Source organism: Zygotorulaspora mrakii, chromosome 8, assembly GCF_013402915.1.
Source record: "Zygotorulaspora mrakii chromosome 8, complete sequence".
In the NCBI taxonomy this organism is placed as follows: domain Eukaryota; kingdom Fungi; phylum Ascomycota; class Saccharomycetes; order Saccharomycetales; family Saccharomycetaceae; genus Zygotorulaspora; species Zygotorulaspora mrakii.
In genome coordinates, this window is record NC_050726.1 from 80,138 (window position 1) to 106,788 (window position 26,651).

At 40.1% G+C, this 26,651-nt stretch overlaps 14 protein-coding genes across 14 annotated transcripts; 7 read left to right on the forward strand and 7 right to left on the reverse strand.

Moving 5' to 3' along the window:
* Positions 1-817: 817 nt before the first annotated feature.
* On the forward strand, positions 818-2,152 carry GPA1 (guanine nucleotide-binding protein subunit alpha; the record flags this gene model as incomplete). Its single annotated transcript, XM_037290549.1, has 1 exon — positions 818-2,152. The coding sequence occupies one exon, from the start codon at positions 818-820 to the stop codon at positions 2,150-2,152; it is 1,335 nt and encodes a 444-aa protein (XP_037146444.1).
* A 1,166-nt stretch (positions 2,153-3,318) lies between these two features.
* On the forward strand, positions 3,319-4,323 carry MDH1 (malate dehydrogenase MDH1; the record flags this gene model as incomplete). The annotated part of the gene is made up of 1 exon (XM_037290550.1): positions 3,319-4,323. The coding sequence occupies one exon, from the start codon at positions 3,319-3,321 to the stop codon at positions 4,321-4,323; it is 1,005 nt and encodes a 334-aa protein (XP_037146445.1).
* A 199-nt stretch (positions 4,324-4,522) lies between these two features.
* HOT13 (Hot13p) lies at positions 4,523-4,855 on the forward strand (the record flags this gene model as incomplete). The annotated part of the gene is made up of 1 exon (XM_037290551.1): positions 4,523-4,855. One exon carries the CDS (start codon positions 4,523-4,525, stop codon positions 4,853-4,855), a length of 333 nt encoding a protein of 110 aa, XP_037146446.1.
* A 53-nt stretch (positions 4,856-4,908) lies between these two features.
* Positions 4,909-6,150, reverse strand: AVO2 (Avo2p; the record flags this gene model as incomplete). Its single annotated transcript, XM_037290552.1, has 1 exon — positions 4,909-6,150. One exon carries the CDS (start codon positions 6,148-6,150, stop codon positions 4,909-4,911), a length of 1,242 nt encoding a protein of 413 aa, XP_037146447.1.
* A 219-nt stretch (positions 6,151-6,369) lies between these two features.
* UBX4 (Ubx4p) lies at positions 6,370-7,644 on the forward strand (the record flags this gene model as incomplete). The annotated part of the gene is made up of 1 exon (XM_037290553.1): positions 6,370-7,644. The coding sequence occupies one exon, from the start codon at positions 6,370-6,372 to the stop codon at positions 7,642-7,644; it is 1,275 nt and encodes a 424-aa protein (XP_037146448.1).
* A 62-nt stretch (positions 7,645-7,706) lies between these two features.
* Positions 7,707-10,331, reverse strand: SOV1 (Sov1p; the record flags this gene model as incomplete). Its single annotated transcript, XM_037290554.1, has 1 exon — positions 7,707-10,331. One exon carries the CDS (start codon positions 10,329-10,331, stop codon positions 7,707-7,709), a length of 2,625 nt encoding a protein of 874 aa, XP_037146449.1.
* Positions 10,332-10,598: 267 nt separating this feature from the next.
* Positions 10,599-11,906, reverse strand: RRP14 (ribosome biosynthesis protein RRP14; the record flags this gene model as incomplete). The annotated part of the gene is made up of 1 exon (XM_037290555.1): positions 10,599-11,906. One exon carries the CDS (start codon positions 11,904-11,906, stop codon positions 10,599-10,601), a length of 1,308 nt encoding a protein of 435 aa, XP_037146450.1.
* Positions 11,907-12,816: 910 nt separating this feature from the next.
* Positions 12,817-14,302, forward strand: TEF4 (translation elongation factor EF1B gamma; the record flags this gene model as incomplete). Its single annotated transcript, XM_037290556.1, has 2 exons — positions 12,817-13,024; positions 13,269-14,302. The coding sequence occupies 2 exons, from the start codon at positions 12,817-12,819 to the stop codon at positions 14,300-14,302; spliced, it is 1,242 nt and encodes a 413-aa protein (XP_037146451.1).
* Positions 14,303-14,633: 331 nt separating this feature from the next.
* On the forward strand, positions 14,634-15,812 carry VMA5 (H(+)-transporting V1 sector ATPase subunit C; the record flags this gene model as incomplete). Its single annotated transcript, XM_037290557.1, has 1 exon — positions 14,634-15,812. One exon carries the CDS (start codon positions 14,634-14,636, stop codon positions 15,810-15,812), a length of 1,179 nt encoding a protein of 392 aa, XP_037146452.1.
* Positions 15,813-16,053: 241 nt separating this feature from the next.
* Positions 16,054-17,988, forward strand: SMY1 (Smy1p; the record flags this gene model as incomplete). The annotated part of the gene is made up of 1 exon (XM_037290558.1): positions 16,054-17,988. The coding sequence occupies one exon, from the start codon at positions 16,054-16,056 to the stop codon at positions 17,986-17,988; it is 1,935 nt and encodes a 644-aa protein (XP_037146453.1).
* A 102-nt stretch (positions 17,989-18,090) lies between these two features.
* On the reverse strand, positions 18,091-19,623 carry KAR5 (Kar5p; the record flags this gene model as incomplete). The annotated part of the gene is made up of 1 exon (XM_037290559.1): positions 18,091-19,623. The coding sequence occupies one exon, from the start codon at positions 19,621-19,623 to the stop codon at positions 18,091-18,093; it is 1,533 nt and encodes a 510-aa protein (XP_037146454.1).
* An 814-nt stretch (positions 19,624-20,437) lies between these two features.
* Positions 20,438-21,943, reverse strand: AEP1 (Aep1p; the record flags this gene model as incomplete). Its single annotated transcript, XM_037290560.1, has 1 exon — positions 20,438-21,943. One exon carries the CDS (start codon positions 21,941-21,943, stop codon positions 20,438-20,440), a length of 1,506 nt encoding a protein of 501 aa, XP_037146455.1.
* A 163-nt stretch (positions 21,944-22,106) lies between these two features.
* On the reverse strand, positions 22,107-22,826 carry RIM9 (Rim9p; the record flags this gene model as incomplete). The annotated part of the gene is made up of 1 exon (XM_037290561.1): positions 22,107-22,826. The coding sequence occupies one exon, from the start codon at positions 22,824-22,826 to the stop codon at positions 22,107-22,109; it is 720 nt and encodes a 239-aa protein (XP_037146456.1).
* A 742-nt stretch (positions 22,827-23,568) lies between these two features.
* PBS2 (mitogen-activated protein kinase kinase PBS2) lies at positions 23,569-25,671 on the reverse strand (the record flags this gene model as incomplete). The annotated part of the gene is made up of 1 exon (XM_037290562.1): positions 23,569-25,671. The coding sequence occupies one exon, from the start codon at positions 25,669-25,671 to the stop codon at positions 23,569-23,571; it is 2,103 nt and encodes a 700-aa protein (XP_037146457.1).
* Between the last annotated feature and the right edge of the window lie 980 nt (positions 25,672-26,651).

The window sequence follows — 26,651 nt, forward strand, 5'->3', positions numbered from 1 at the left end:
GACAACAGATTTGAAATGCAGGTGTTCTTTCACTTCTTGTGATTTGTTGAAGATCGTTTGGTACACTCTGAAAGCACAACGGGTACTCCGTGGCAGTCAAACCATTTAAACACCAGACTGTTGTGCTGCGAATTGGCGTCTAACTTACATCGCGGTAGATGAAGCAAGACGCAAGATTCTTTAAGATACAGATGAGGGCAAGTCCACTTTTCATTGAATGCACGATTGAGAGCGCAATTCACAGTTGTTTTCAAGCTGCATTGCGCCAATATATGCATTTCATCAAGATTCGGAGCTCCTATCAGCTTCTATACAAATTGGTTCACCTGAAGGCCATTTACAAAGTAGCAACTCCTAGACGTTCATGATAATTTCGATCGGTGCTAGTGCTGCGATCATGCACTCCTGCAAGCCTGTGGTTTCCACTCACTCACTAATACAAGAAAGGAACTCTAACTACAGTGTGAAGAATGGAGCTCCCGACCATATAGGGAAATAAAACCTCAACGAAGCCGCCATGAATATCTTTTCGTTGTTGTTCAGGCAGACAAGGCGCGGATTCTCTGTCGTTTCATCTAAACAGGCAGGCGCCTCAAAAAGTTGATTCATGAAAAATTTGAAAACGTATCAAACAATGTTGCACTGTGGATTTAGCAGAATGCAGTATTTCCTTTAATGATGTTTCTGAATTAAATAAATACTAGTGTCTGATATTCAATTCACAAAACAGGTTTGACCCATGTTCTGATTTTTTTGGCACTTTTCCACGGTTTGCCTGCACTGTCAGTAATATAGGACCACTGGAACATATACTATAATGGGCTGTACTTCGAGTTTGCCTATGGACGATGAGAACGATCCGTTTCTACAGAGTAAAAGAGCAAATGATGTTATCGAACAGTCTTTGCAAAAGGAAAAACGAAATAGCAAAAATGAGATCAAATTGTTATTACTAGGAGCAGGTGAATCAGGGAAATCGACAGTACTGAAGCAATTGAAACTACTACACAAAGGGGGGTTCAGCCATCAGGAACGGCTGCAATACACACAAGTAATTTGGGCAGATGCTATACAATCGATGAAGATTTTGATTATTCAAGCAAGAAAACTTGGCATCTCGCTGGACTGCGACGATCCGATCAATCAAAAAGAACTCTTCGAGTGCAGGAGAATCTTGCTCCAGGCTAAACCCCTAGACTATATCGATGCAAACGTAGCAGGCGGCTCGGAGTTTCTGAGCGATTACGTTCTAAAATATAGTGAACGGTATGAGGCTAAAAGAAAGGTAAGCAGCACGGGGAAAGTCAGGGCATTCGAGACCGAAGATGTACTTGAAGACTGCGAAAGTCAACTTGATCTGCGTGACATTTCTCAAAATCTAGATGAGCCTGCCATTGATGATACACTATTTGTTAAAAAGCAGCAGCAAAGGCGCACTGCTAACAATCAAGAGGTGGCCTCTGCCATAAAGCAACTGTGGAGCAGAGACAGGGGTATCAAGCAGTGCTTTGCGAGATCCAACGAGTTTCAATTGGAGAGTTCAGCTCCATACTATTTTGACCATTTAGAGAATTTTGCAAGACCAAATTATGTATGCTCGGATGAGGATATCTTGAAGGGGCGGATTAAAACAACGGGCATAACAGAGAATGAATTTACCATTGGAAGTTCAAAATTCAAGGTTTTCGATGCGGGTGGACAGAGATCAGAACGAAAGAAGTGGATTCATTGTTTCGAAGGTATAACGGCCGTTTTATTTGTTCTTGCCATCAGCGAGTACGATCAAATGCTTTTTGAAGACGAAAGGGTGAACCGCATGCACGAATCGATTATGCTTTTTGACACATTGGTAAATTCTAAATGGTTTCGTGACACGCCTTTCATCTTGTTTCTGAACAAGATGGACATATTTGAAGAAAAGATCAAGAGAACACCAATAAGAAAATTCTTCGGTGATTACCGTGGCAGAGTATGCGATTGCGAAGCTGGTGTAAAGTACTTTGAAAATCTCTTTCTCAGTTTGAATCGTTATAATAAGCCAATATACGTAAAGAGAACTTGCGCGACAGATACTCAGGCCATGAAATTTGTTCTAGGTGCCGTGACGGATCTGATCACGCAGCAGAATCTAAAAAAAAGTGGAATACTATGATGTGCTGCATATCGTTATCGCGGACCTTTGTCTGCGCAGCCGTCGTTTTCAATTTTAGGTTTATATGTGAAGTAGTGATTGATTATTGTATTTACGAAGTGTGCAGAGCAACTGCTACTGTAACGAGTCTGCTAGAGTACTTCTGCTACTTCACAAAATGAAGTGTTACATTGAGCTCGTGTTGCTGACTGCAGTCACCGTACCCCAAACAGTTGCAAACTGAGCAACTTCATTTAGCCGCCGAGCCTATTGCCGCCGAACATCCCGCGGCACAAACCGGTCTGCTAAAGAGCAGGATCCTTCTACGCGCGCGAGACGACACATTTTACAGAGCACAGTCCAGCTGCAAGACAGCCTCTACTTATTGCATTTACACTTGGCCATACAAGTCCGAACAGAAAGACCTTCTTCTTGCCGATTCCTCCGAAAGCCGAAGCTCCATAGATAAGTCTGTAAGCCCAACGGTATCACTGGTGTACTTTGTACTTGTACCATCTCAGCAGAGCGACTCGCTGGGCCTGGCAGCTAACCCGGACAGTCCCTCCTCCCACACGCAGCGTCCTCTATGTCCGGCTGGGAAATGTCAAGAGCAAAAAGTATATAGCAGTGCTGTCCTCATGCATACCCCGCCCCGTAACAGAAGAGAAACTATGCATGCCCCTCGCAAACTCTGTATTTCTTTCTTTTCACGGTACCGATCACGGATCCGACAGCCCGCAAATTTCCCCATCCGGAGTCGGTGCCGAAAGCAGCTTGCAGTTTTCGGGGTCACGCGGTTTGAGCAAATTAGTTTTTCTCACGACGCGCAGCGCGCGTCGTCGAGAAAAGAGAAAAAAACGCTGTGTGCACGCATATTTGTCGTTTCATCCTGGTAGCGGCAGCCAAAGAGCGCGCTTTTATTTTTCACCTGCCGAGATTACGCAGCTGGAGACCGTCACTCCTTCGAGAAGGGGCGGGCGGCTGTCGGGAAAGAGGGATTCGGTAGGACAATCTGGGATGTCTTATATATATGTAGGAAGTATATCAGGTTGATCGCATCATGATCGCTTTAATTGATGGCGGTCCAAGCTGTTAAGCAATCTTCTTGTCCTTGTTAGACGTTTCTAAGCAGTGGTATCAGAAAGTGGCAAGAGAGTTGCAGGAAGTGTCAAAAAGTTTCAGGAGTCATGTTGTCAAGAGTCACTAGACGTGCGTTTTCGTCCACTAGAATCAGCCCATATAAAGTTACCGTGTTGGGTGCAGGTGGTGGTATCGGTCAGCCACTTTCACTGCTGTTGAAATTGAACCATAAGGTCACAGATCTGAGGTTGTACGATCTAAGAGGTGCAAAGGGCGTGGCTACAGATATTTCGCATATTCCTACTAATTCGGTGGTAAAAGGGTTCACGCCGGAGGAAAAAGACGGTCTGCGTAATGCATTGGACAGCACAGATGTTGTTTTGATCCCAGCTGGTGTGCCAAGAAAGCCAGGCATGACACGTGATGACCTATTTGCTATCAACGCGAGTATTGTACGCGATTTGGCGTCCGCAACGGCGGAGGCTGCTCCAAATGCCGCCATCCTGGTCATTTCCAATCCAGTCAATTCGACAGTTCCAATTGTTGCGGAGGTTTTGAAGGCAAAGGGCGTTTATAATCCGAAGAAATTGTTCGGTGTGACGACTCTCGATTCCATTAGAGCCTCAAGGTTTATATCGCAGGTTGAGAACACCGATCCAACCCAGGAAAAAGTTAACGTTGTTGGTGGACATTCGGGTATAACCATCATTCCATTGATCTCACAAACTCAACATAAGGGTATGCCAAAGGACGTTAAAGATGCTTTGATCCACAGAATTCAATTCGGTGGTGATGAAGTTGTTCAAGCTAAAAACGGGGGTGGCTCGGCTACTTTATCTATGGCGCAAGCGGGTGCTAAGTTTGCGAACGCTGTTATGGCAGGTTTAGACGGAGAAGCTGATATCATTGAAGCGACTTACGTTGATTCCCCACTGTACAAATCTGAGGGTATTGAGTTCTTTGCTTCTCCAGTTACATTGGGTCCTAAGGGTGTCGAGAAGATTCATCCTATAGGTGAAATTTCGTCCGAAGAAGAAGAATTACTTGCCAAGGCAAAGGAAACGTTGAAAAAAAATATTGAAAAGGGTGTTGTTTTTGCCACCAAGAAATAAACTGCAGAGTTCTACGGAGTTTAGTATTATAAAGAAGGCTACCCGATTCTCTGCCTCCCATATTTATGATTTTTGTTTCTGTCTATATTAAGTTTTATATATTAAGAGAAATTATTTGTATATTCTTTTTAAGTAATGTCAAACGGAGATAGATGGAGGAAAACGAAATGGTAGTAAGGCATTCAATATTGCCAGACATATGCCGCGTATCAAGGGCAAACTAGTAGATCAACAGTCTCGTTGCGTTCATTGGAATTCACCTTTAGACATTGTTGGTTTGAAATTCAAATGCTGTGAAAGCTTTTATGCCTGTTATTCATGTCACAAAGAATTAACAGACCATAAGATCGAAAAATATGACCTTTTAGAAAATGCCAATGGTAAATTCATCAAGTGTGGTGTTTGTAACGAAGAATTGACTTTTAGGGAATACACAAGATCATTGTCTTGTCTGCACTGTAAATCCAACTTCAATCCAATGTGTAAATTACATTATCACTTATATTTTGATAATGCAAATGCTGTTCATTGAAAAAAAATGTATAAATATGTATATATGTAATGTGGACATGTAAGAGTTTATCCTTACTCATCGTCATTATGCCTTAATTTTTCAACTGGAATGTTCAAAAGAGAGACCTTTCTTCTGTTTTTCAAAAGCTCTGCTGGATTGGTTTCGTTTTTTTCATCATTACCTGTTTGTGTGATTCCTGTTGATGAGCCAGCGCTATTACCAGTGCTTGAGAGGTATTTGTTGATATATTCAACATTACTTGTTTTCCTGCTTCTGTTTGCATCATGCTCGCCTTTCTTTGTTGGTGACACATCAGGGGAGGAGCCTGTAAGTTTTCGATCCAGAAGATTAACCCTAGAATTTGCATTGGAGGTGGCATTAGAATTAGAATTAGAATTTGGATTTGTGAGCACGTGTGAACCATCCTTCCTATCAATGGACGAACTGGAATTCGTTAAAAAAGAATTCTTCGATGTCAGTCTGGATTGGTATGATTGATTGCCAGTTTGTGACTTTGATACTATACCTATTCCCGAGGGTCTTGATGTTGGTACTTTTGAAAGTTGAGTATGGCCACCATTGTGAGAAGGAAGCGAATAAGGTGAATTCATGGTCAAAACCGGCGATGGGCCATCGTCAAACACAGGTTTTGTGCTCAAGACCGGTGTTTTAAAGGAGCTGTAACTTGATCTTGTTCGTACTCCTGAATTTTCTGATTCTTTGAGAAGTTTAGCATACTGTTTCCCTAATTCAAAGGTTTCTGCAACGTCACTAGGTCGCCAATGATAATTATTCTTCACATTATCATCTGCAACGCCTCCATTGAATATCAGCATTTTCATACAGTTTATACTACCATACTCTAAGCAAATGTGTAACGGAGTTTCACCATCATCATCCGGCAGTTTCAGCTTCGCACCCACTCCCATAAGGAGACTAAGACATTGGTAATAGTTATGTAAGCATGCAATGTGAACAGGTGTTCTTCCGTGTTGTCCAGGTCGGTCGATATGCTGGGGGAAATGCTGCAATAAAAGATGTGTTGTTTGTTCATGACCATTCATCATAGCCAAATGAACGCAGTTATTGCCTTTGAAAGTCCTCATCATCTCTCTCTTGTCATGTCCAAGTTGTATTAGGTACACGCATATTAGATACCAACCATGATATGCTGCATAATGTAAGGAAGTCCACCCATTCGTTGGATCAATATTCGTTAGGTAATCCGGAAACCTTCTTAGCAGCCTTTTGACTATCAGAAGGTTCCCAGCAGTGACTGCTTCCCTTAACCTAATAGACGGATCTAAAAGCATAGGTAAACTCGTCACTATAGGACACTCTCTTGACGTAGTCGTCACTTTCTCTCAAAAGCCCTTTTTATTCAACTCATCCGCGTAACACCATCGCTTTTGAATTCCGAAGAAACTTACCGGCCCAAATTACTTATTAATATATTCAGTGAAAGACTTGCTGCACACATATTCTTAAGAAGTACCAATTCGATTCCATATCGAAGTACAGCTTGACCAGATATGTCAACTGTTGCAGTCGAGTATAAATTTTCGACATTCAGAGTAAAAGTTAGCCCAAACACGATTCTTAATGATGTGTTGAAGGATAGTTTGAAGCATTTCAAATTGATCAACCAAAAATCAAGCGAAAATCTAGATTCATGGAGTCTACTTCACAAAGAAAAGCCCGTGGCTTTGGACCTTCCATGGAGACTGATGAATCTGTCTGCTGGAGCAAAATTAGATTTGAAAGAAGGGCAAAGGAGGGATTCTGAATCATCAAGAAGAACCCCTCATATTGTAAGAATCAAAATGCAAGTCGTTGATTTTGAGACGGTTATCGATGAAGTAGATGTCAATGAGAATATAAAAACAGTGATTGCAGCTCTAGCACATAAGTATTCCTGGCCACTCGATCCTCAAGAGACGAAGCTTCAGGTGTTTTCAAAAACAATTCCTTACTCTGATTTCCAATCAAACACTTTGAGTAACTTAGGGATTAGGGAATCAGCATTGATAAAACTGTACATACATTCTGATAGAAGGTCATTTGTTCAGAAAACGAGCTCCGAGCAACAGGGTACTCCAGCGGAAGCACCCGCAGCTGATATGAAAACCTCGATCGATGACAAAGGTCATGAACTACATAAAATATTAGCATTTGTCCCACCAAAAGTACCAATACATTCGCAAATATCAAATGATGACGAAGATGACTATGAGTTGACTGTTGCGCATGCTAGAATTTACCAGCAACTGCTATCAAAGCAAACAGGAGCGCTTGGCGGTTCTCTGATTTCAAAGAGAATGAAAGAAGAACGAGAAAATGGTGGCAGCAAGAGCGCAGTAACAGAGTGTAATGTGAGAGTAAGGTTCCCAAATCTCAGTCATATAGAAGCGACTTTTGCCCCTGAAGATAATGTTCATATGATATACCAAGTCGTGGCGAATTCCCTAATCGAAGAAAATCTTGATTTTAAATTATCATTTTCACATCCTTATGAGTTGCTTTTACCTTCTGAAAAAGGACTGGTGAAGGATTTAGGTTTTGGTTGCAGGACTTTACTGATATTTGAATCTCCACAAGAGGGTCCGTACTTGAAGGAGGCAATTTTGAAGGAGGCGAAGGAGCTAAATGAAGCAGACGATGTTAAATTAGATCATCTAGATGCTGAATCGAAGTCTGGTGATGAAACTGCAAGAGTTACAAAACCATCCGCTCAAGTATCGAATAGTTCAATTGCTGTTTCAGGTGAGAAGAAAGTACCAAAGTGGCTGCGCCTGAGTAAAAAGTGATATAATTCTATACTATTTACAAGGTATCTATCATAATGTGCACTATATATATCGCTTATAATTCAGGAGATGGATAATCCCATGTCTTTCTTTGCAGCATTTACTTCTGCTGTTGAATATGCATTTGCATCCGTAGACTGAAACAAAAACTGCATTTGCTCCAATAGTTTTCTTGCGGTTTCCGGCTGCTTCGGTTCTGGAGTTACTATTTGGCCCAACTTCTTGAATCCAAGAAGTGATTCTCGTGACTTCAATTTTGCTTCTTCCGGCTTCAAGCCTTGTTCTTCCCTCCTTTTGCCATCTAATAAGATGAATTCTCTCTCTAATCCCTTCATGAAATACTTTACCAAGCTTTCAGATATTTCCAGATCATGTACTTTTGACATTGAAGTCAAAATGGAAGGTATGGCAGACCAATCGCGACGCCTCATGAATGCCAGTAAAATAATATAATAAAGCCTAGCATCCGGCAAGATATTATCGGTTTGAATCATGTTGAAAAATATACTGCGAATTGAGAATTCTGGATGAATATTGGTTTGCTGAATAATATTAGAAGTATTCATCTTCCAGGCCACGTAATTTGACTTTTTTTCGACCCTTCCCAATTCCTTGGTGAAAATTTTATAATATTTCGAATAAACTTTCCAAATCTCAATATAGAGCGGTCGAGTGATATCTCTTCTACCGTAAATATTGGTTCTGTTTGCATCTGGCACAGAGTCTTTCAACTGTTTGACTTTCAAAACATTATTTATCAACTCAAAGCATCTATCGAAGTTATTCGTTTCTCGATAAAAAACCAATAGCCTGGTGAATAAGACTGCATTGGGAGAAACTTTTAACCTATCCATCCTTTTCAATATATCTGAAACTTTTACTGTATATTGATAACGTTTCTTTCTTAATGATTTCATCGTCAGTATTGTGTAATATTCAACAAATTGGGCGTAGTGGTGAGCGTTACTCTCTGAAAAAATACTATTTTCAACGATCTCTCTGAGGTCTCCAGATTGTGAATGAGTTTCTTCCATCTTTGATAAAACTTTTAAAGCCTCGGCCTCTTTTCCACTGGCTAATAAAACTTTCAAAAGACAGTGAAGTCTCTTGGAGAGAAGATCTTTATTAACATTTTTATTAATATCTGCAGTGTCCTTTGTGACAAAATCTTCAATGATATTTCTCAAAGCGGTACTCGAAACCAGTGAATTGACATCATCAAAAAGAAAAACCTCAGAGTTAGCTGACGCTAGGTTTAGCTCTTTAACAACCTGATTAAATGACGTTTCCAGAGCAGCTAAAAGTTTCTCTGGGTTTCCAGAGGCAAAGTGCGGCTCTAAACTTCGTTTTAAATCGTCGCAGTTTTTTAAAAGATTCAGTTTCATTCGAATGATTAAAAACTTGTGATTTTGCTCATCCATACCTGGAGTTTCAAGGTAGCGAGCCATCAACCTGAATGCAGTATCGAAATTTTTCCTGAAAAGATGATATTCTATTACATTAATGAAATCATAATCGGTGGGGATTTCCATTTCATTCAAGAACTCTTCTGCTTTACCACTTGATTGAAAAGTTATCATTTTTTGTGTTTCTTTCATTGTTTCGTTTTGTTTCTTACAGCCCATCCTATTTATGATATTCAGAAATCTTTCGGTCAGTTTATTTGCACTATCGAAGTCCCTGAGGAACAGCTTTTTTTTAATGGCTACCTTTAGAACTTTAGGACTGACGTATGGGAAGCTATTGAATTTATCATCGGCCAAGCTTAACAGTTTATCAAACTTTCGTAAATAGTTCGCCCTTAGTGCTATCATCATACCCATTTCATACCACCATCGATGATCAACTTTCTCTCTGTTGCTTTCAAAAAGATTGAATGCTTTTTTGTATGAACCGTAATTGACCAACGAGTCAATGTAGAATGACTCGTTTACTGGGTCCATTCTAACGTTACCCAACTTATATATTAAGTTTCCTGCAAGGAAAATTCCTCTTTTGCGCCTTCCTTCAATAGGAACCAGTTTTGCCAACTCAAAGGCTTCCACCAACTGTTCTATGGACAGAAATTTTGGGTCATTTCGATTATTCAAATCAGTCAAAATATGGTATATGAAGTCTGTATTTGTGAGGTACGTCCCCTCACTGTCACCTGGAGATTTGAACATTCCGGCCATGATTTTTTCTTCTAATTGTTCCTCTGATTCAATAGGTTTATTTATTGCCTCTTTGTAATCAAACGTTCTGTATTTTGTCTCTAAGTCATTTTTGCTCATTGTTTCTAGCCTTCGTATCTCTAATTCACTTTCTTCTACCAAGTAGTCAAAAAACAACTTAAGTTTTGAGTCATCGTTCAACTGTTGTCCATTTAGTTGTTTCTGCAGCTTTCTCAAGTTTTTTGTACTTTTTTTAAATCCTGCATTAGCATACTTCAAATAGCTTAATAGTAGATCCTGGTTAGACTCCTTTGTTTCGATTTCTTCAAATCCTATTGCTTTCAAATTCTTTTCAAATTCTTCAGGGCTTTTTGAGTTCAAATTGAACATCTTCTCGTTCTTGCTGGGTAGGTCACCTGGAACCCGCATTGATGGAATATGACCACCGACCGGTAACCTTCTTTTTCTGTAAAATCGAATGTGGCTTCTTACCAAGATCCTCATCCCACGCAATCTAGTACTCAATAGCATCATTGTGGGTTCTGTAAGTTGCTTACATCTATTTATTAAAGAGCGATGACCTCGTGAATATGATGGAGCTTTTTCATTCTCTTCTGCTCAAGCTCCATGACCCAAGTGGACCGTGAAAAAAAAAAATTGAAGATTTAAAACGTTGAGAGAGCGTCTCTTAATCTACTTTAGTTTTATTGTACATATGCACTGGGGTGGGATATATATGATTACACGTATTTTTTCTTCTAAAAATGTGAATGGCGATGATTTTGTCTTTATTTAATCTCGCTATTTCTTTTTACCAGTTTTCAAGCGACCTTCGAAACCCGCTCTGCTTTTCTTTGCTACCATCGAGCCATTGAATTTGCGTTTCATCTTCTGTTGTTTTGATCTTTTCACTCCTTTATTATCTTTCCTGATCTGTAAGTTCTCTTCTCTTCTCTTCTGTTTCTCGGATTTTGTATCGGCGACTATCCTTTGACGTTCTTTCCAATCAATGGAAGATTTCCTTTTCTTTGCCTCCTTTCTTTTCAGCGCCTTCCGTAGAAGTTTTTCATTATCTTTGATTTTAACGCCTTCAGCCTGCAGCATAGCTCTCTGCCATTTTTCCTTCTCTTTAATTTTGATTTGGTCCAATTCGTCCTTAGATTCCATTTTATTTCTCTTTGCTTCAACTACTTTCAAGTGAGCTTTGATATCATTCTTGGCGGGACCTTTCTTTTTCAAACCCTTTCTTAAAGATTGTAAATCTGACGTTAACCTATTGCCGTCATCGAATGTAATATTTTGGAACATGACACCTGCTGCTAAATCTTCATCTTCATCTTTTGAAAGCTTCCTTTTCTTTCTCTGTTGGTCTGAATTTTCATTATCACTTCCATCATCTATGTCGGAATCACTGTTGTCACTCTCGTTGGCTTCAGCCTTTTGTGGTTGAAGTGCTTTTTTCATTTCTATTTTACGCTTCCTCTCAGCTAGGATAGCCTCTCGCGAACTCGGTGCACCCTTGACTCTTGAACCAGGAGCCTTCCTCTTTTCCTTCAGGTCCTGGATCTTGGCCTGCAGTTTTGATCTCAGCGCATCTATATTCTTTCTCTTTTCCTGCTTCTCAAGCGTCTTGTCCCCCTGCCCTTCAGCTGGCACTTTGTCGTCAGAGTTCGCAACTTCATTACCTTCATCATCAAAGAAAACACTCAACTGTGCATCCTGCTCCATATCGACAGTTTCGTCCTCTTTTTCTTCTTCTTCCACAGGCTCTTCATCGTGTTCCTCCTGTGAAGGTTCCTCCACTTCCTCTCCTCTTATTTTCTGCTCCTGCCTCTTGAGCAGATTGAGCTTCTCACCGGGCAGCACCACAGGCTTCGAAATGCTCTCCCTCTGCTTCATCACCTCTAAAGTACTCATATTCCCCTGGTCCATTTGGTCAGGGTCCAGTTTCTTCTGCTTATCATCTTTGGCCTGCGACTTGCTCTTCTTTTTGGCCTTCCATTGCTCTTGCGTATCCTCATCGTAGTAGTATTTAGCTGGAATCAGCGCAAGCAGTCCCTCAAAAGCGTTCGAATTTGCCCGCAAACGTTCCTCTAAAGAGCTAGACATTGCACAAACTATCAATAAAGCCTACTTTGACTAGCAACAATCAAACGAAGTCAAACCTCTACCCCCAAAACAGACAGCATCAATTGCTGAAAACTCTTCATTTGAATACTTCATGCTCATCTCATCGCACATAAGGATTCTCATCGAAATGAAAAATTTCAGATTGGGTGTCTGGGCGCCAAAATATTCATAAGGAGGGTAACACAAGTTCGGGTTTCATTTCATGCAAGGGGAAGAAGGGGCCTTTGAGTATAATAAAAAGGATACCAAACTCCAGTTCAACAACAACCTTAGTACGCTCGGGCAATGGAAAGTCTCCGGATTGTGTGTGCTTGATACATAAGTCCAGTATAAATCAAGTATAAGTCAAGTATAAGTCAAGTATGAGTCAAGCACGAGCTAAGCGGGAAAGCTTGTGATGTGCATGAGTTGCCGGCGTACATCCTGGTTGGAGAGAAACGAATACTCTTTTATTTGCACTGGTGCCGCTGAGTACCCATCGTTTGCCGCACCGCGGCCCAAGATGCTGTTTTAAAGCGTTGCTGCGGTCGCTCGTGTGAGGAGGAGGAGACCGGGTGTTCAGGACTTCTGTGCGGTGGTGTCCAGCACGAGTTCGTTGGGGGTAGTACTCGCCAAATGGAAAGCAAGATGCGAGAAAATACGTCTGGTTTGCTTGTCAAACAGTCAGATAAATGCTGCGGCAATCTTTGACTTAGCCGCCGTGGCGCATGGCGCATTGATATTTCAAACCTAATAGGTTTTTGAAAAGGGCCGGGTAAGCGAAAAATTTTCTCGTTGACGATGCAACTGGTTAAATTAGAGGGTGTTCAATCAATTAGCCAGCACTATAAAAGTCATGATTTAGTTTTCCTCTTGTTTTGAAACTGTTCGAAGCTAAGATTTACTCAAAATGTCTGCCGGTAAGATCTACTCCTTTCCTGAATCACCAAGATGTCAGATTTTGGCTGCCTTGTGTAAGTCATTGAAAATTGACTGTGAATTTGTTGACATCAGAAATGCCCCAGAGGCTGCCGAACTATTCCCATTAGGTAAAGTTCCAGCCCTAGTTGGCTCCAACGGTTACAAATTGAATGAAACCGTTCCTATCATCCAATACTGTATGTCTATTGAGCTCATTTTATTCGATTCTTGGAGGTTGACGTAAATATTGTTGAAGTATATGATGAAAACACTAAACATTACAGTTATCCCTGTCTGAATGGGTACAAATAAAAAGGTAACCACTCGTATGTCGATAATCATTAATTCTGAAACGACTTTAACAATATTTCCGTTGGTCTTTGCTGAGAAACACGTCTAGTCAAGAAAGACTTACTAACATTAATTTTGAAAATTGAATAGTAATTTCCACTGAAACTGATGAAGCTACTCAAAAGGAATTGTTGGGTAAGAACCTAAAAGAAACGACTGAAATTTCAAGATGGCTTTGGGTGTCCAATGGTGATCTGGCCGGTGAATTATGCAACGTCATTTTCCCATTGATTGGCAAAGTCCCATACAACAAGAAACAAATTGAGACTGGTCTTGAAAAAATTGAAAAATACGCTCAATCTTTCGAATCTAGATTGAAAGAATTCACTTTCTTGGCAGCTGAAAGTGTAACCATTGCTGATCTTATCGCATTCGCTTCTTGGTCATTTGCTTTCTTATTTATTTGCGGCAATGACTTCAGATCTAAGCATCCATATTTGACTAGATGGTTCTACACTGTCAAGGACTCCAAGTATTTGAAAGAAGCATTTGCTGAGTACAAACCAACCGAGAAAATGGTTGAACCACCAAAGAAGACAAAGGCCGAAAAGCCAAAGAAAGCTGAAGGCGCCAAGCAAGCTAAAGCTGAGAAGAAGCCAGAGCAAAATGAGGCTCCACCAGCTGAACCAAAGAAACCTAAACATCCACTGGAACTTTTGGGCAAATCGACTTTTGTTCTAGATGAGTGGAAGAGAAAATACTCCAATGACGACACAAGACCAGTTGCTCTGCCATGGTTCTGGGAACACTATAACCCAGAGGAATATTCCATCTGGAGGGTTGACTATAAATATAATGATGAATTAACCTTGACCTTCATGTCCAACAACTTGATCGGTGGTTTCTTCAACAGATTGTCCGCTTCAGTCAAATACGTTTTCGGTGCTATGGTTGTGTTCGGTGAAAACAACAACAACGGTATTGTCGGTGCCATCATGGTCAGAGGTCAAGACCATGTTCCAGCTTTCGACGTTGCTCCAGATTGGGAGTCTTACAGCTTCACCAAGCTAGACCCATCTAAGGATGAAGACAAAGAATTTGTTAACAACATGTGGGCATGGGATAAGCCTGTCGTCGTTAACGGAGAATCGAAAGAAATCGCCGATGGTAAAGTCTTGAAATAATCAACTAAATATTACTCGATAATTTTTTTTACGTACTGATGCTGTTAAGTAATCATTTCTCAAATATAGCTCTTAAGCTTCATTCGTAAAAGATATCTCAATCGAAGTCATCGTAGGTTTTTTGGTCAAAATAAGAGATGAAAGTTATTTATTTTGTAATCGTTCAGAACGATAATAAGAAAGGCTGCAAGGGGAATAAAGCAGCCATTAAAGGTCAGTTACACATCTAAAATAATATATCTTGAAGACATTGTGGGTGAAAGGGCAGTACTTCAATTGAGTTGGAAGGTTCGATTGAGTTGGCAAAGAAGATATATCTGTCCAAGAAATAATGGCTACCGCTTTGTACGCAGCAAACGAGTTTATTCTGCTTTCTCTGCCCGAAAATACGAAACCCAGTACGTCCTCAAGCAAGGATGTCGATTCGTGGTTACAAGAGGACCTAATTGGTGGAAGAGTGTTTGTATCTGACTTTAAGATTCCTGAATTCAAAATTGGCTCTTTGGATAGTCTCATTGTTGAGTCGGAAGAATTGGCTAAATACGACGCGCAAATCGGTGGATCTATTGCAAAGATTGTTGAAATTCTGTCTGGTTTGAATGAAACAAGCACAAATGCCTTCAAGACTGTTCCAATAAATAATGTTCCGATCCCAGAATATTTAGAGAATTTTCAATGGCAAACGAGAAAATTTAAGTTAGACAAGCCAATCGCAGAGCTTATTGAACTAATCTCTGGTGAAGCTGCACAATTGGATGCAGATGTTAGAGCGACTTTCAGTAATTATAACAATGCCAAGACAAGTCTTGTAGCTGCGGAGAGAAAGAAAACCGGTGATCTATCTGTTAGATCCTTGCATGATATCGTTAAACCAGAAGATTTTATTTTAAAATCTGAATATTTGACCACGGTTTTGATAGCGGTACCCAAAAACTTAAAATCTGAATTTGAAAAAACGTATGAAACTTTAACTCCAAATGTTGTGCCAGGATCTGCTGGTATTATCTCTCAAGATTCCGAATATATCTTATACAATGTCCACTTGTTTAAGAAAAATGCGCAAGAGTTCTGCACAAAGGCTAGAGAGAAGAAGTACATCCCTCGTGAATTTAATTATTCAGAGGAATTGATTGATCAGTTAAAGAAAGAGCATGATTCAGCAGCTAACCTAGAGCACTCATTGCGTGTTCAACTGGTGAGATTGGCAAAAACTGCATACTCCGATTGTTTTGTTGATTGGTTTCATATTAAGGCACTTCGTGTTTATGTTGAATCTGTTCTTCGTTATGGATTACCCCCTCATTTCAATACAAAGATTATTGCAGTACCACCAAAGAATTTAACTAAATGTAAGCATGAATTAATTGAAGCGTTTGGTTACTTAAGCGGCAACGCTTTCGCCAAGGATAAACAGGGGAAGATCCTGAAACAAGACACAAGTCTACATCAATATGCAACATTGGTAGATACAGAATATGAACCATTTGTTATTTACGTTGTAACTCTTTAGTTCTAAATAGAGAAATACAAATCCATTGAACTTTGATCTTTGATCTTTTTTAATGGATAGCCCAGCTTATATTTTCAAGACCAGCAAGCAAGCTTCACGCACCGTTGTCGCTCCCCGAGGAAAGTTGAGGCATTGAATAAAGTGACAAATTATAGAGCCGAATTGAAAGTATAAGTAAGGAGGGCCAAAGACAGCACTGTTGGAACCCATTTACTCCATTACTTCCAGTGTTTGAGCTAAAATGAATTCGGATATGTCCGTCGAAGTGAAAGGTCTCAGGCTCCCGCACAAAACCAAGGTCTTCCTCAAACTGAAGGCTCAAGACTATGGTGGGAATAATCTAAAATACAGGGTTGAGGATAGTCGAACGATTTTTTGGGAAGAAGGTATGAATTGCGAGCAAAATGGACATAATCCAGGTAAACGCGAGTTCTCCAGATTCCAATTTGATGAAGTATTCGATACTGATTCTGATGAAAAAATAGTAACAGACGCCATCACACAACCTAGTGTTGAAAACCTTTTAAATGGTTATAATGTTTCTATAATGTCCTACGGGCAAAGCACCATAGGTAAAAGCACTCTTTTGCTTGGAAATCAATACTTTGAGGGGATGTTCTCGACGATTTGTACGGAACTCTTTCGCAAAATTGAAGAAATGACTAAAAAAGGATCAGACTTTACTATAAGCACATCATTCATGGAAGTCTTTGCTGAAAACATTTACGATCTATTGATTGATTCAAAATCTGCGAAAAGCCTTAAACTTTCAACCAGCTCAGGGCCTTCTTCGCCAGTCATTGTCAAGAATTTGAAATCGGTGTATGTTGCTACGTCAGATGAGTTGATGTACTATATGTCACTGGCCAGAAACAATTCGAAAGAAGACCATAGGCAAAGATCCAGCGTTATCGTAATAATACATGTGAAGCAGAAAAATGAGGAGGAGGGCATTCTTAAAGAAAGTTCACTTCATTTGATTGATCTTGCTGGTTCTGATAAGCTGGATAAATCTAGCAAATCAAGTTACTCTTCAGAGGTGATTCGGAAAATAAACTTATCTATGTATTCGCTGGATAATGTAGCTCGATCTTTGGCAGCGGTACGGAGGACAACGAAAAGCAGTGGTTTGGCTTTGCAAACTCTCAAAAATGTGCCATATCAGGACTCGCAATTGACCAGATTATTGCGAGAAACTATGGGTGGCAACAGTAAGACGACCGTGGTATTGACATGCTCTGCAGCAGAGAAGGATAGGGAAGAGAGCTTAAGCACGTTAGATTTCGGTGCTAATATGACAATGGTAGAAAATTCAGTCTGTCAGAATGTATCAGGAATAAATGCAAAGAGCGTGCTGGATCTGTGCGTAAAGAATATGTCAATAAAAGAATCGAACTATATTTCGCGTATTCGTATTTTAGAAAGAGAGTTGGTTAATATGAACAGCAAAATACGAACGCACACAAAGTCTGAGACGGCTGATAGAGAGATTTTGCGAAAAGAGAACAGCACTTTAAAATTGCAAATAGACTCATTAACACAATTGCTGAAGAACAATGACTTTCGCAAGGGCAATGCATCGGAAAACATGAAAGAGCAATCAGATATTATGGCCACTATTATGGAAAAGTGCGAGAAAATAATGGATCTACAGCTTCGACTAGATAATGAAACGGCCAAACAACGTGCTCTTTCTCAAGAGATGAGCTTCAAATCATCAAAACAAGAGGCTTTGGAAGCCATGAATTTAAGGTTATTGGAGCAACTTCAGGCAAATGAGGAGGAACTGAAAACAATGCTTGTGACCAATTCTGTCATGAAAGACTCGATAGAAAAATGGTCGATGCTTGCCAACACAAGATTGGACAATATAAAGATGATGGAAAGGTTGATGAAGGAGAATGCTTTATTCAAACAATATGCACAGGGTAAAAGGCGATCTTCGGGATCTTCTTCGGGAAGCACGATGGTACAACTAGATGAAGACAATAATATGGAAAAGGGCTCGTGGTTTTTCAATAACTCAAGTTCTGGTTTATGGGCCAGCAGAAAAGCCCCATCCACTAATAACGGAATCACGGCAGCATTGCAGGAATCCCTTAAAATAAGGCCCGCCAAAACAGGGCTTAATTTGCGAGTAGTAAGGCCAGCCGAAGAAACAGAAAATAATGTTTGAACTGCGTTTATTTAGGGATCTAACAAAGATATTAAGAGTTTTGTAGTCAACACCTGAAATAAAATCAGTCACCCTATATATTAAATTTGCATATGTGACGGGTTATTCCTGAATACGCGCTATTAATGCACCACACTTCGAGCCTATATATGTAGCAAAGAGTATCAGCATCCATTGTGTTACTAACCTTGTGTGTTTTGTCAGTGTTAATTTGCTATTGTAATAATAAAGTAGCTTATAAAATTTGTAGCTTATAAAACCAACGCATAGGGCAACCCAAGAAAACCTGTTTATTATGATACGACGGACAATGTGTACTATGAACTTCAGACTTCCAAAAAAAAGACTCAGCGCTCTGAGAAATTTGATGAGGCTATACTCAAGGTCTGCAACTCGGCCGCTCACATCTGCTACTCGTTCAGCGGTTTGGTTCAAGCACAGCATTATTTTACTGAAATCTGTTGCAATCTTCTTATTCCACGTAGCAATATTCTCATTCATTACATTGCTTGTTTCTTGCCATTCATTCATGACAGTACTTTTAAATTCAACAACGGTATCAGTCAAGGAAGGAAGCAGATAATTTCTAATCATATCATCGTGGTCTTTGAAGACTTCCACGGCATGTGATTGTGAAGACTCAAGCTCATATGACGCCTGTAGCATCCTTTCTCTGATGTTCTCAATAGTATGAGATACTTCGCTATTGATTAGTTCCTTGTTCCTGACAAAAGATTTCAGAATGTTACTCGAAACCTCCTCCAATTCCTCCCACTTTCTTAAGTCATCTATTCGGACTTTCTCAATCTTCTTTGGCAGATCTGAATGCATGAGTTGCGTTTCAACATTTATAATCATTGACTGAACGTGAGCTATGATCTCTAATATTTGGGAGTCTCTGTTTTCAATTTCAGACATAAACATATCCTTATTGTGTAACACAAGGTCACGCATGTCGTCTTTCTCATCATCAAATTCTTTCTTCATCTCCTTCCTATGCATTTGAGTATCCTGCATCAAATTGTTTAGATTCTCCTTGAGCATTTCATTTTGGGTACGGATATAGTTGTCTTTAACCTCGTTGAGTTGGGATAAAATATGCTGCAATTTTGATGGCAAGTTCTCATTGAGTTTTTCATAGACGCTTGTGATATTCAAAAAGAGTCTCAATATCTGCTCCTTTTCATAAGGAAGCGAATTCTCATAGCAAATGCTTGAAAGCCTCTGATAATTTCCACTATAAGTCGTCCACCATTGACTGCTGGATTCTAGTTCAATCATGCAATCCATCATAGACTCTGATGTGCGATATTCACACGAAGCGGGAATTGATTCAAGACCAGAGTCTTTGAACTCACAGAGAGATAACTTTACAGCAGTTTCAACCCTGAGAGTGGAATCAGTAGACTCTAAGCCATAGGTCAGACAAAGCGGTAGAAATTCCTCCAGAGCATTTTTTGCACAGGTTGACTTGAGAAATGGAAAAGTACTTTTCAAGGTCTCGTCATTAAGAAAAGGATCATGATCGTTTGTAGATAGTAGAAGGTTATGCATCAGGCCTGCTAATCCTATATCTGAACATCTAACAACACCACCACCTATGTGTAATGCAATTACCACCTTGAACAAATTCATGGTAGCTTCTTAGAGGTTGAACAGCAAGCCCTTCCGAATACAAGCCAAAAGCTTGCATCGAGAACCCCTTTTCTAACAGATAAATCCAAAGCAAACCTCTGTCATCGTTGAAAAGTAGTCACCTTTTATTTTAGATCAAATGTTGTGTGTTTCAAAATAAGTAATGGATCAATTTGCTGTAAAAGGGACTATTCAAGTAAGTAACAAGGTTGGGACATTTCATTTGAACGTCTTGGTTTTTATTAATTTAAGTGATGCACTGTTTTGTGACGCATACTTAGCCTTTTCTGTGTTAGGTTTGTTTCTGGCCTGTTTTATCATTTTTTTGGAAATCAATGCGAACTACCGAAACATAAAAATTGGTTTATTGAGGGAGGAGTTATTATTCAGAGTTTCGTACATGAGTCCAGTTACTTTTACAATTGACTGTGAATGTAACATTTCATGAACGGTATATTCTCTATATAATTACTTGTCACACGTTTTCAGGGAAAATGGTGGGCCCTAAAAGCAAATGCAACACAATAAGAAATGTTTTCATTCTGAAACTGAGCTGTAAAATAAAATGCTTCTATGCTCTTATGATTCAATCGTACGTGCTGTAGCTTTCATGTCTTTGATGAGTGAAATGAAAGCTACAATATGACGCTTTCTAGCCTCCTCGAAGTATGATGAAACTTGCAGCCCAAGGCCCTGACTAACAGCTGCATGCGCCCAATAGCATTATACGTGCTGGTAAAGATATCAGCTTCTTATGAAATTTTTAACTCACCTGGCAGTGCTCTCTTCGAACTGAACGGTAATGGCAAACCAATCATAGAATATCAAGGAATGATAATGCTCTTGCCCTTGAGTCTGATGCCACCTTATCGTCACTGTTTAGAACATATTTTCTGATGAATTTAGCTTTCGCCACCTTTTCTTGAGCTTCTCTTGATTCTTTCTTCAATTGTGGTTTTTGAGATTTTTGCAAAATTGACACCAGTATATCGGCAGATATATTCATCTCCTGCGTCTCCAAAATTGTAGATATCATTTGGTAATTCTGATGTTTGGCAAATTCAGAAATGAACAATGCCGAGTGCCTCTCAGGCAGCTTATTTTTATAGTACGGCAAAACTGTTAGGTAAAGTGAGCATAAATTTGAAGACCTTTCCATATTTGACGAACCTAGATTACCAGTTTGAGCAATGAAACTCCCCAAACAATCGTCAAAAATCTCCTTTGCACATACTCTCTTTTTGATAATATCGCACAAACTAGCAACTTCATTGAAGTGTCGACAATAATATATTAAGTGGTTGAAGAGACAGGAAGTCTCACCATTTTCTATAATTGGCCGAAAGTCAGAAATATAAGCAAATTTCTTCAGGAGATTGCTCTCCGATGGCTGAGTCCCAAATTTTTTGTCTAACAGTTGCAGATACTTCACACTAATTCTCTCTTTCGGTAAAAAACCCTCAGAGATAATATGACCCAGGGTAGTTTTGCACTCGTTTACCTTGCCAACATTAATGAAATACTCTAGAACAGCTTGATTAACTTCTGGTTGGAATTGAGACGCAGTTGAGGGCAAGTGAAAGCGGTGGCCTAACGTGTCAAGCAAATCTTCTAATGATGCCATAAATTTGCTGCTGGCCTCCATATTTTTTTTTTTCATACATAGCAGGACTTGAAATATCAAATTTTCAGCGACTGTGAATTGATCGATATCAGAATGTAGGCGACATTTTATAGAATCAACAATTACAGTAATATTTTCAATGGATTTCACATGATGTTCTAGCAAGTAGGAAAATATGTCTTCGCAAAATACTGGAAAACTCTCAGATGTCAAAAGTTCATCCAGAACTGAATCTAGTGTCTGTAGCTCGATATCTTTTTCTTGGGCGTTGAAAAGTTCTGCAAGTTCCTTCACCTCTGGTGGAGTAGTGCCTTCTAACTTGCTAGGTTTACAATATTTTGTGGTATCTTTGTCATCGATAAAAACATATCTTTTTTGAGATCTACCATCATTGAACTCCTGCAACCATTTATTCACACCTCTAACGGTGTCAAACTTGAGACTACAATATTTTAGAATTGGTGCCAGGGTCACAGAATCCTTCAAGAGGCAAGGCATAATACGTTTCCCGTCCAAAAGCTCAGGTCTCACTTCTTTGAAGCATGCCGTGAGCTCTTCGTTCCTGCTAGGTGAATAGAATGGATGTAGTATTTGTGTCGGTAGCGGTAACACACTTTTCGATTTGTGAAAAATGGAGGACTTGTTCTTGAGAACATTTTGTGGAATTTCACTACAGTAAGCTCTGCACAATTTCATGACAGATAGCTCACTCTAAGTCAATGACTCACTTTTTACTTCTCAATCTTTTCGTGTAGTGCACTGTACAACAATTTGGGAAGTCTTTAATTATCAAAGAGAACTAAAATCAAAATCATTGTTTATAACGTGCCGAATGACGAGTATAATCTGGCATACAATTCTAATCTAAGGATCCTCTATAAGTCAAATGAGGTTCCAGTAGTGGTTCCACTCCTGACTCCTGAGTGGAATCCGATGGCATATTGTTTGCGTTTGACTTGAGTTCACACATAGAGTACGCCTGTATAGAGGAAACTCTGTCATCCGAAAAGAGTTTCTCATACTTCTTTATGGATGCAGATCTCCTCAGCGTCCAGAGTAAAAAGCAGCATATGGCCATTATGACGGTACTTGCCAGCACCAGCCATCCTATCCAATCTAACTGAGAAATAAACAAAAGAATATCAATCAAAAAGGCCAGAAGGCAGCAGAGAAAAGCTGGTGTGGAATAAAGTGCCACAATTAGAAGATAACGGGGTGATGATCTAAATGGCGGTAATAAGACCAAAATTACCATAATCCATAGTATAAACGTGATTCCAAGTGATAGAGGATGTACGATTAACAGTTTTGTAAATGAATATCTCAGTCTTGACGGCAAGTTGACTTTGTGTACGATCCTGTTGTCATATAAATCTGTGTAGCCAATACTTGCAGACATACAGTGCTTTGAACCATTTTCTGCATTGTAACACCAGCCGAATACCCCGTAAGCTCGGTTGTCGTATCTTGATAACGCCAAATTGGCAGTAAATGGGACGCTTATTACAGGCAGAAGTTGGAAAGCTAAAGATATTGTGGTGAACAGTACCAGAAATACCGTCACCACACAAGTGCTCATTCAGTGTAGCCTATTTTCAGTGCTGTTTTTGTTGTTGCACTTATTTCGTTAATGCTGCTATTAATGTACTTGTTCTTATTATTATGTAGCAATATGTACAATAAGAATTGCTTCTAAAAGAGAAAATTATTAAAAAGTGCAAAACAACAGTTTTTTGAAATTCAAGGGCAACATAACATGACTTCATCATCAATGGGTACTGCTTAAATCGATGGACCATTCTTCAAACAAACGCTCTCATTTGCTTTGATCGTGCACAGCATCTGCATCAGTCGACTTATGTTGTGCAGATGTGGCTTTCTACTTCTACTATACGCCAGGTTTATAATCGTACCCAATATACCAATATTACAGCTTTTTTTCTATTCTTTGAGTCCAAAGAAACTAAAATTGTGAACTATAAGTGTATATCATAGCACTCTTCAAATTTTGCACTCAACTGGAAAAGCTTCTACAACTGCAATTGTAAAAGGCTTCATGACCAGCAACCGAGAGTCGCTATCTGATAACATCATTATTCAAGCCAGCCGGCGTTGTAATTTTATCGCATCCCATCTAGACACTTCACAGGTGTATCTTGAGCTCATATTTTTCGTGATATAATCTAAAGCGGTGTGTTGAACGATGGCTAATCCTAGTATGCAAAAGATTCTACTCCAGTAAATTTATATACCATAATCAAGTCTGAAGTCTAAATAAAAAAATGATTTTTTTGAGTAGGGAATTTTTACTCTAATACTAATTACAACCCACCCATATGCAAAGCGGGCACATGTTTAGGTAACCCATTTTCACCTCTTTCCTTGAGGAGTGATGACCTTTTTACTAGCCTTTTAGTAATGTAATCGCTCATCCCAACATCAACATCCCTGTATTTCACTAGCCAAGGGTGTTCTAGCAATGCAGCATATGTGCGTCTTCTTTCAGGGATTTTCTGTAAACAGGCTGATACAAAATCCTGGGCCTCAGTGCTAAATTTACCGCGAGGTAGTTTTGGTGGTGGGCCATCCACGATAGCACTTAACTGTGAAAATATATTATCAAAAGTTTCTGGAGGATATGGATAGCTGCCTAACGCCATTTCAAGTATACTTAAACCCAATGACCAAATATCTGACTGAACTGTATAAGTTGCTCGATCCGGATTTAAGGATCTAATACGTTCAGGTGCCATATATGATTGACAACCAATATTGGTTTTTGCGAGTGATGCAACTAAATTACCAGAAACACCGAAATCACAAAGCTTTATCGTACCATGTTTTGCTGAACATAATATATTAGTTGGCTTAACGTCTCTGTGAATGATGTTATGAACATCTTTCAGTTCTTTCAAGCCTTCCATTACAGAATGCGTGATATATGCCAATTGTGGTTCGTCAATACCACCAATCTCTGGGGATATATCATAAATTTTATCCAAGGATCCGCCATCCATGAATTCCATACACATATAAACAGCACCTTCAATGAAAAAGGCTCCGTAAAAATCAACAATATATGGTGACTGACACTTATGAAGTACTTCCAATTCCATTAAGATCTGTCTAAATTTTGCTTCGTCCAACTCCAATCTCACTTCTTTCATTGCCATTATTACATTTGTTGGCTTATGTAGAACTTTTGAAACATTACCATAATTACCATGACCTAATTCTTCCTGAAACTCTAACTCATCTAGTGTTATCCTTGAACTATAGCCGTTACTAAAATCGATGCCTTCTGAAGAAAGCGATAATTTGCCAGCAAAATTTAATGAACCTGATTTAATATCAACATATTTAGAAAAGTTCGCGAATAATCCACCACCACCACTTCCAGAATTTATACTATTATTGTTATTACAATGTGAATTTCTTGGTGTTGTTCCCTCCGTATCACGTTGTTCCTCGTTACTTGATGACGTAGAAGTACTTTGTATGCCATTAACCAGAGATCCTGGATTTGATCTCCTGCCAGCCACAGAAGTTGGAATATTTGCAGCTACATTGATATGTGTACTGTTTGATGGAGCTGCAGCAAACTCTTGAGCGTGCGATTGTTGAACTTGCTGCATCTGTTGAACCTGAGATGGCTGACCCTTTGCTGGCAATTTTAGTGACATACCACCAGGTGGTAATTTGAGGCCCCGACGTGCACTAAGACTTTGAGTTGGCTGACTGACCCCCTGTTGTGGGGTTGGTGATTGACTCGTCGTTTTGATAATTGGGGGTCTTCTTGGAGCCCTTCTGTTCGGATTGAACTGCGACATACTAGATGGCGTTACGGGCGATTTTCTCTGCGAAGGTATTGAAGCCGCGGGCAACGAGAGGTTTGAAAGGGCTTGATCCGAAGCAGCGCTACCGCCTGAACTTTTGCCTGCATGTGTGTCTACATCAGCATCTGTATCTGTACCTGAACCTGTACCTGAACCTGCAAGTGACCCCGCCGCATGCGCTGATTTGGCACCTCCAATGGAAGACGATTTATGAACCGGAGAGGTATCTATCAGATCATCCTCGGAAGGTGGCAGAGGTGGCAGAGGTTTGTTAACTATCTGCTGCATGCTCTTCCCCGTCTTGGGATTGACCTCATTCTTACCGCTCCCCACACTGGCGGAGCGTTTCAAAGCCCGCTGCTCCTGAAACGCCTTGACACGGGCATGCAAATTGGCATTTATATTGTTGTAGTGAGCTGAAGAAGACGTGGAACCAGATCGCTTAGGAGTCGCACTCGCCTGCGGCGAACCGTGGCTGCTGCTATTTACTTCACCCGCGCCCTTCAAAGTTCCATCCACTCCAAGGTTCAGCTTACTAAAATGATCGTCCACGCTGGCCGACACCCTATCCTGCGGCGAACTACCCATCGCGAACACTCACTACTCACTACTCACCAACCTTCACTCAGAGACTGAAATCCAAAGCCAAGATAAAGCAGAGCAAATGCCAATGCCAAAGAAAACCTTCCTTTTCTCAAACAAAAAAGACTTCTACCGAAGAGTTAATCAATGGGCCCAAAACCGTAAACAATCTCAAAAAACACACTCAAGATCACTTATATCAGTTTTGAAACTACTCAGAACCCCCGTATTATTGACTGGATCCAGGTCTAAATACTTCACTTCTCCCTCAGATGAGTGTTCTCAAGAAGGAAGGAGACCAGAAAAAAAAATCAGATACCGGATTTGTCTTTGTATCGTCCTTTACGGAAAGACGGCACTTTTAGCTATTTTAGACAATGTTCCTTAAGAATCAAAAACAGCGAGCATATAAACTAATGAGTGGTAGAAACGTCGATAATCGTTTACGACCGTGCCGTATATGAGCGTTGAGGCCTGTAGTATCTTTGATATACTTAGGTATACTTGTAGTGTCTCTTAAGCGACCCTTAAATGACCCTGGCGTGATACAAGCACGCGTGAGCTGGGTATAACTTTGCACTATTGTCGAAAAAGCTTAAATAGCGATATGACTTACACCGAAAACGGAGGTCGGGTATGCATTTGTTCTCTTGAAACAAACAGCTAAGCAACGGTGTATAGTTCCGCTGAGGGCAACCAGGTAAGCGTGGGTTGCCTCCTGGCTGCTAAGACCTGCGACAATACCATTTTAGGAAGAGATGGACTGTCTTGGGTGTCTCAGTCCCCGCCTCACAGCTTTGGGTGGTGGGGCTCTCTTGCGGACGGAAACCAAGTCGGGGGTACTCATTTTCTCGCACAAACGTGGATACCCCAGTGCAAGTTGGTGGCTGTGTGCGAAGAAATACTGAAAGCTGTATGTAGTCTACACTAGTATACAATATGTACAGGTCCAGGGCCCTTGTGCCATGTGCCGCCGCTATGCATTA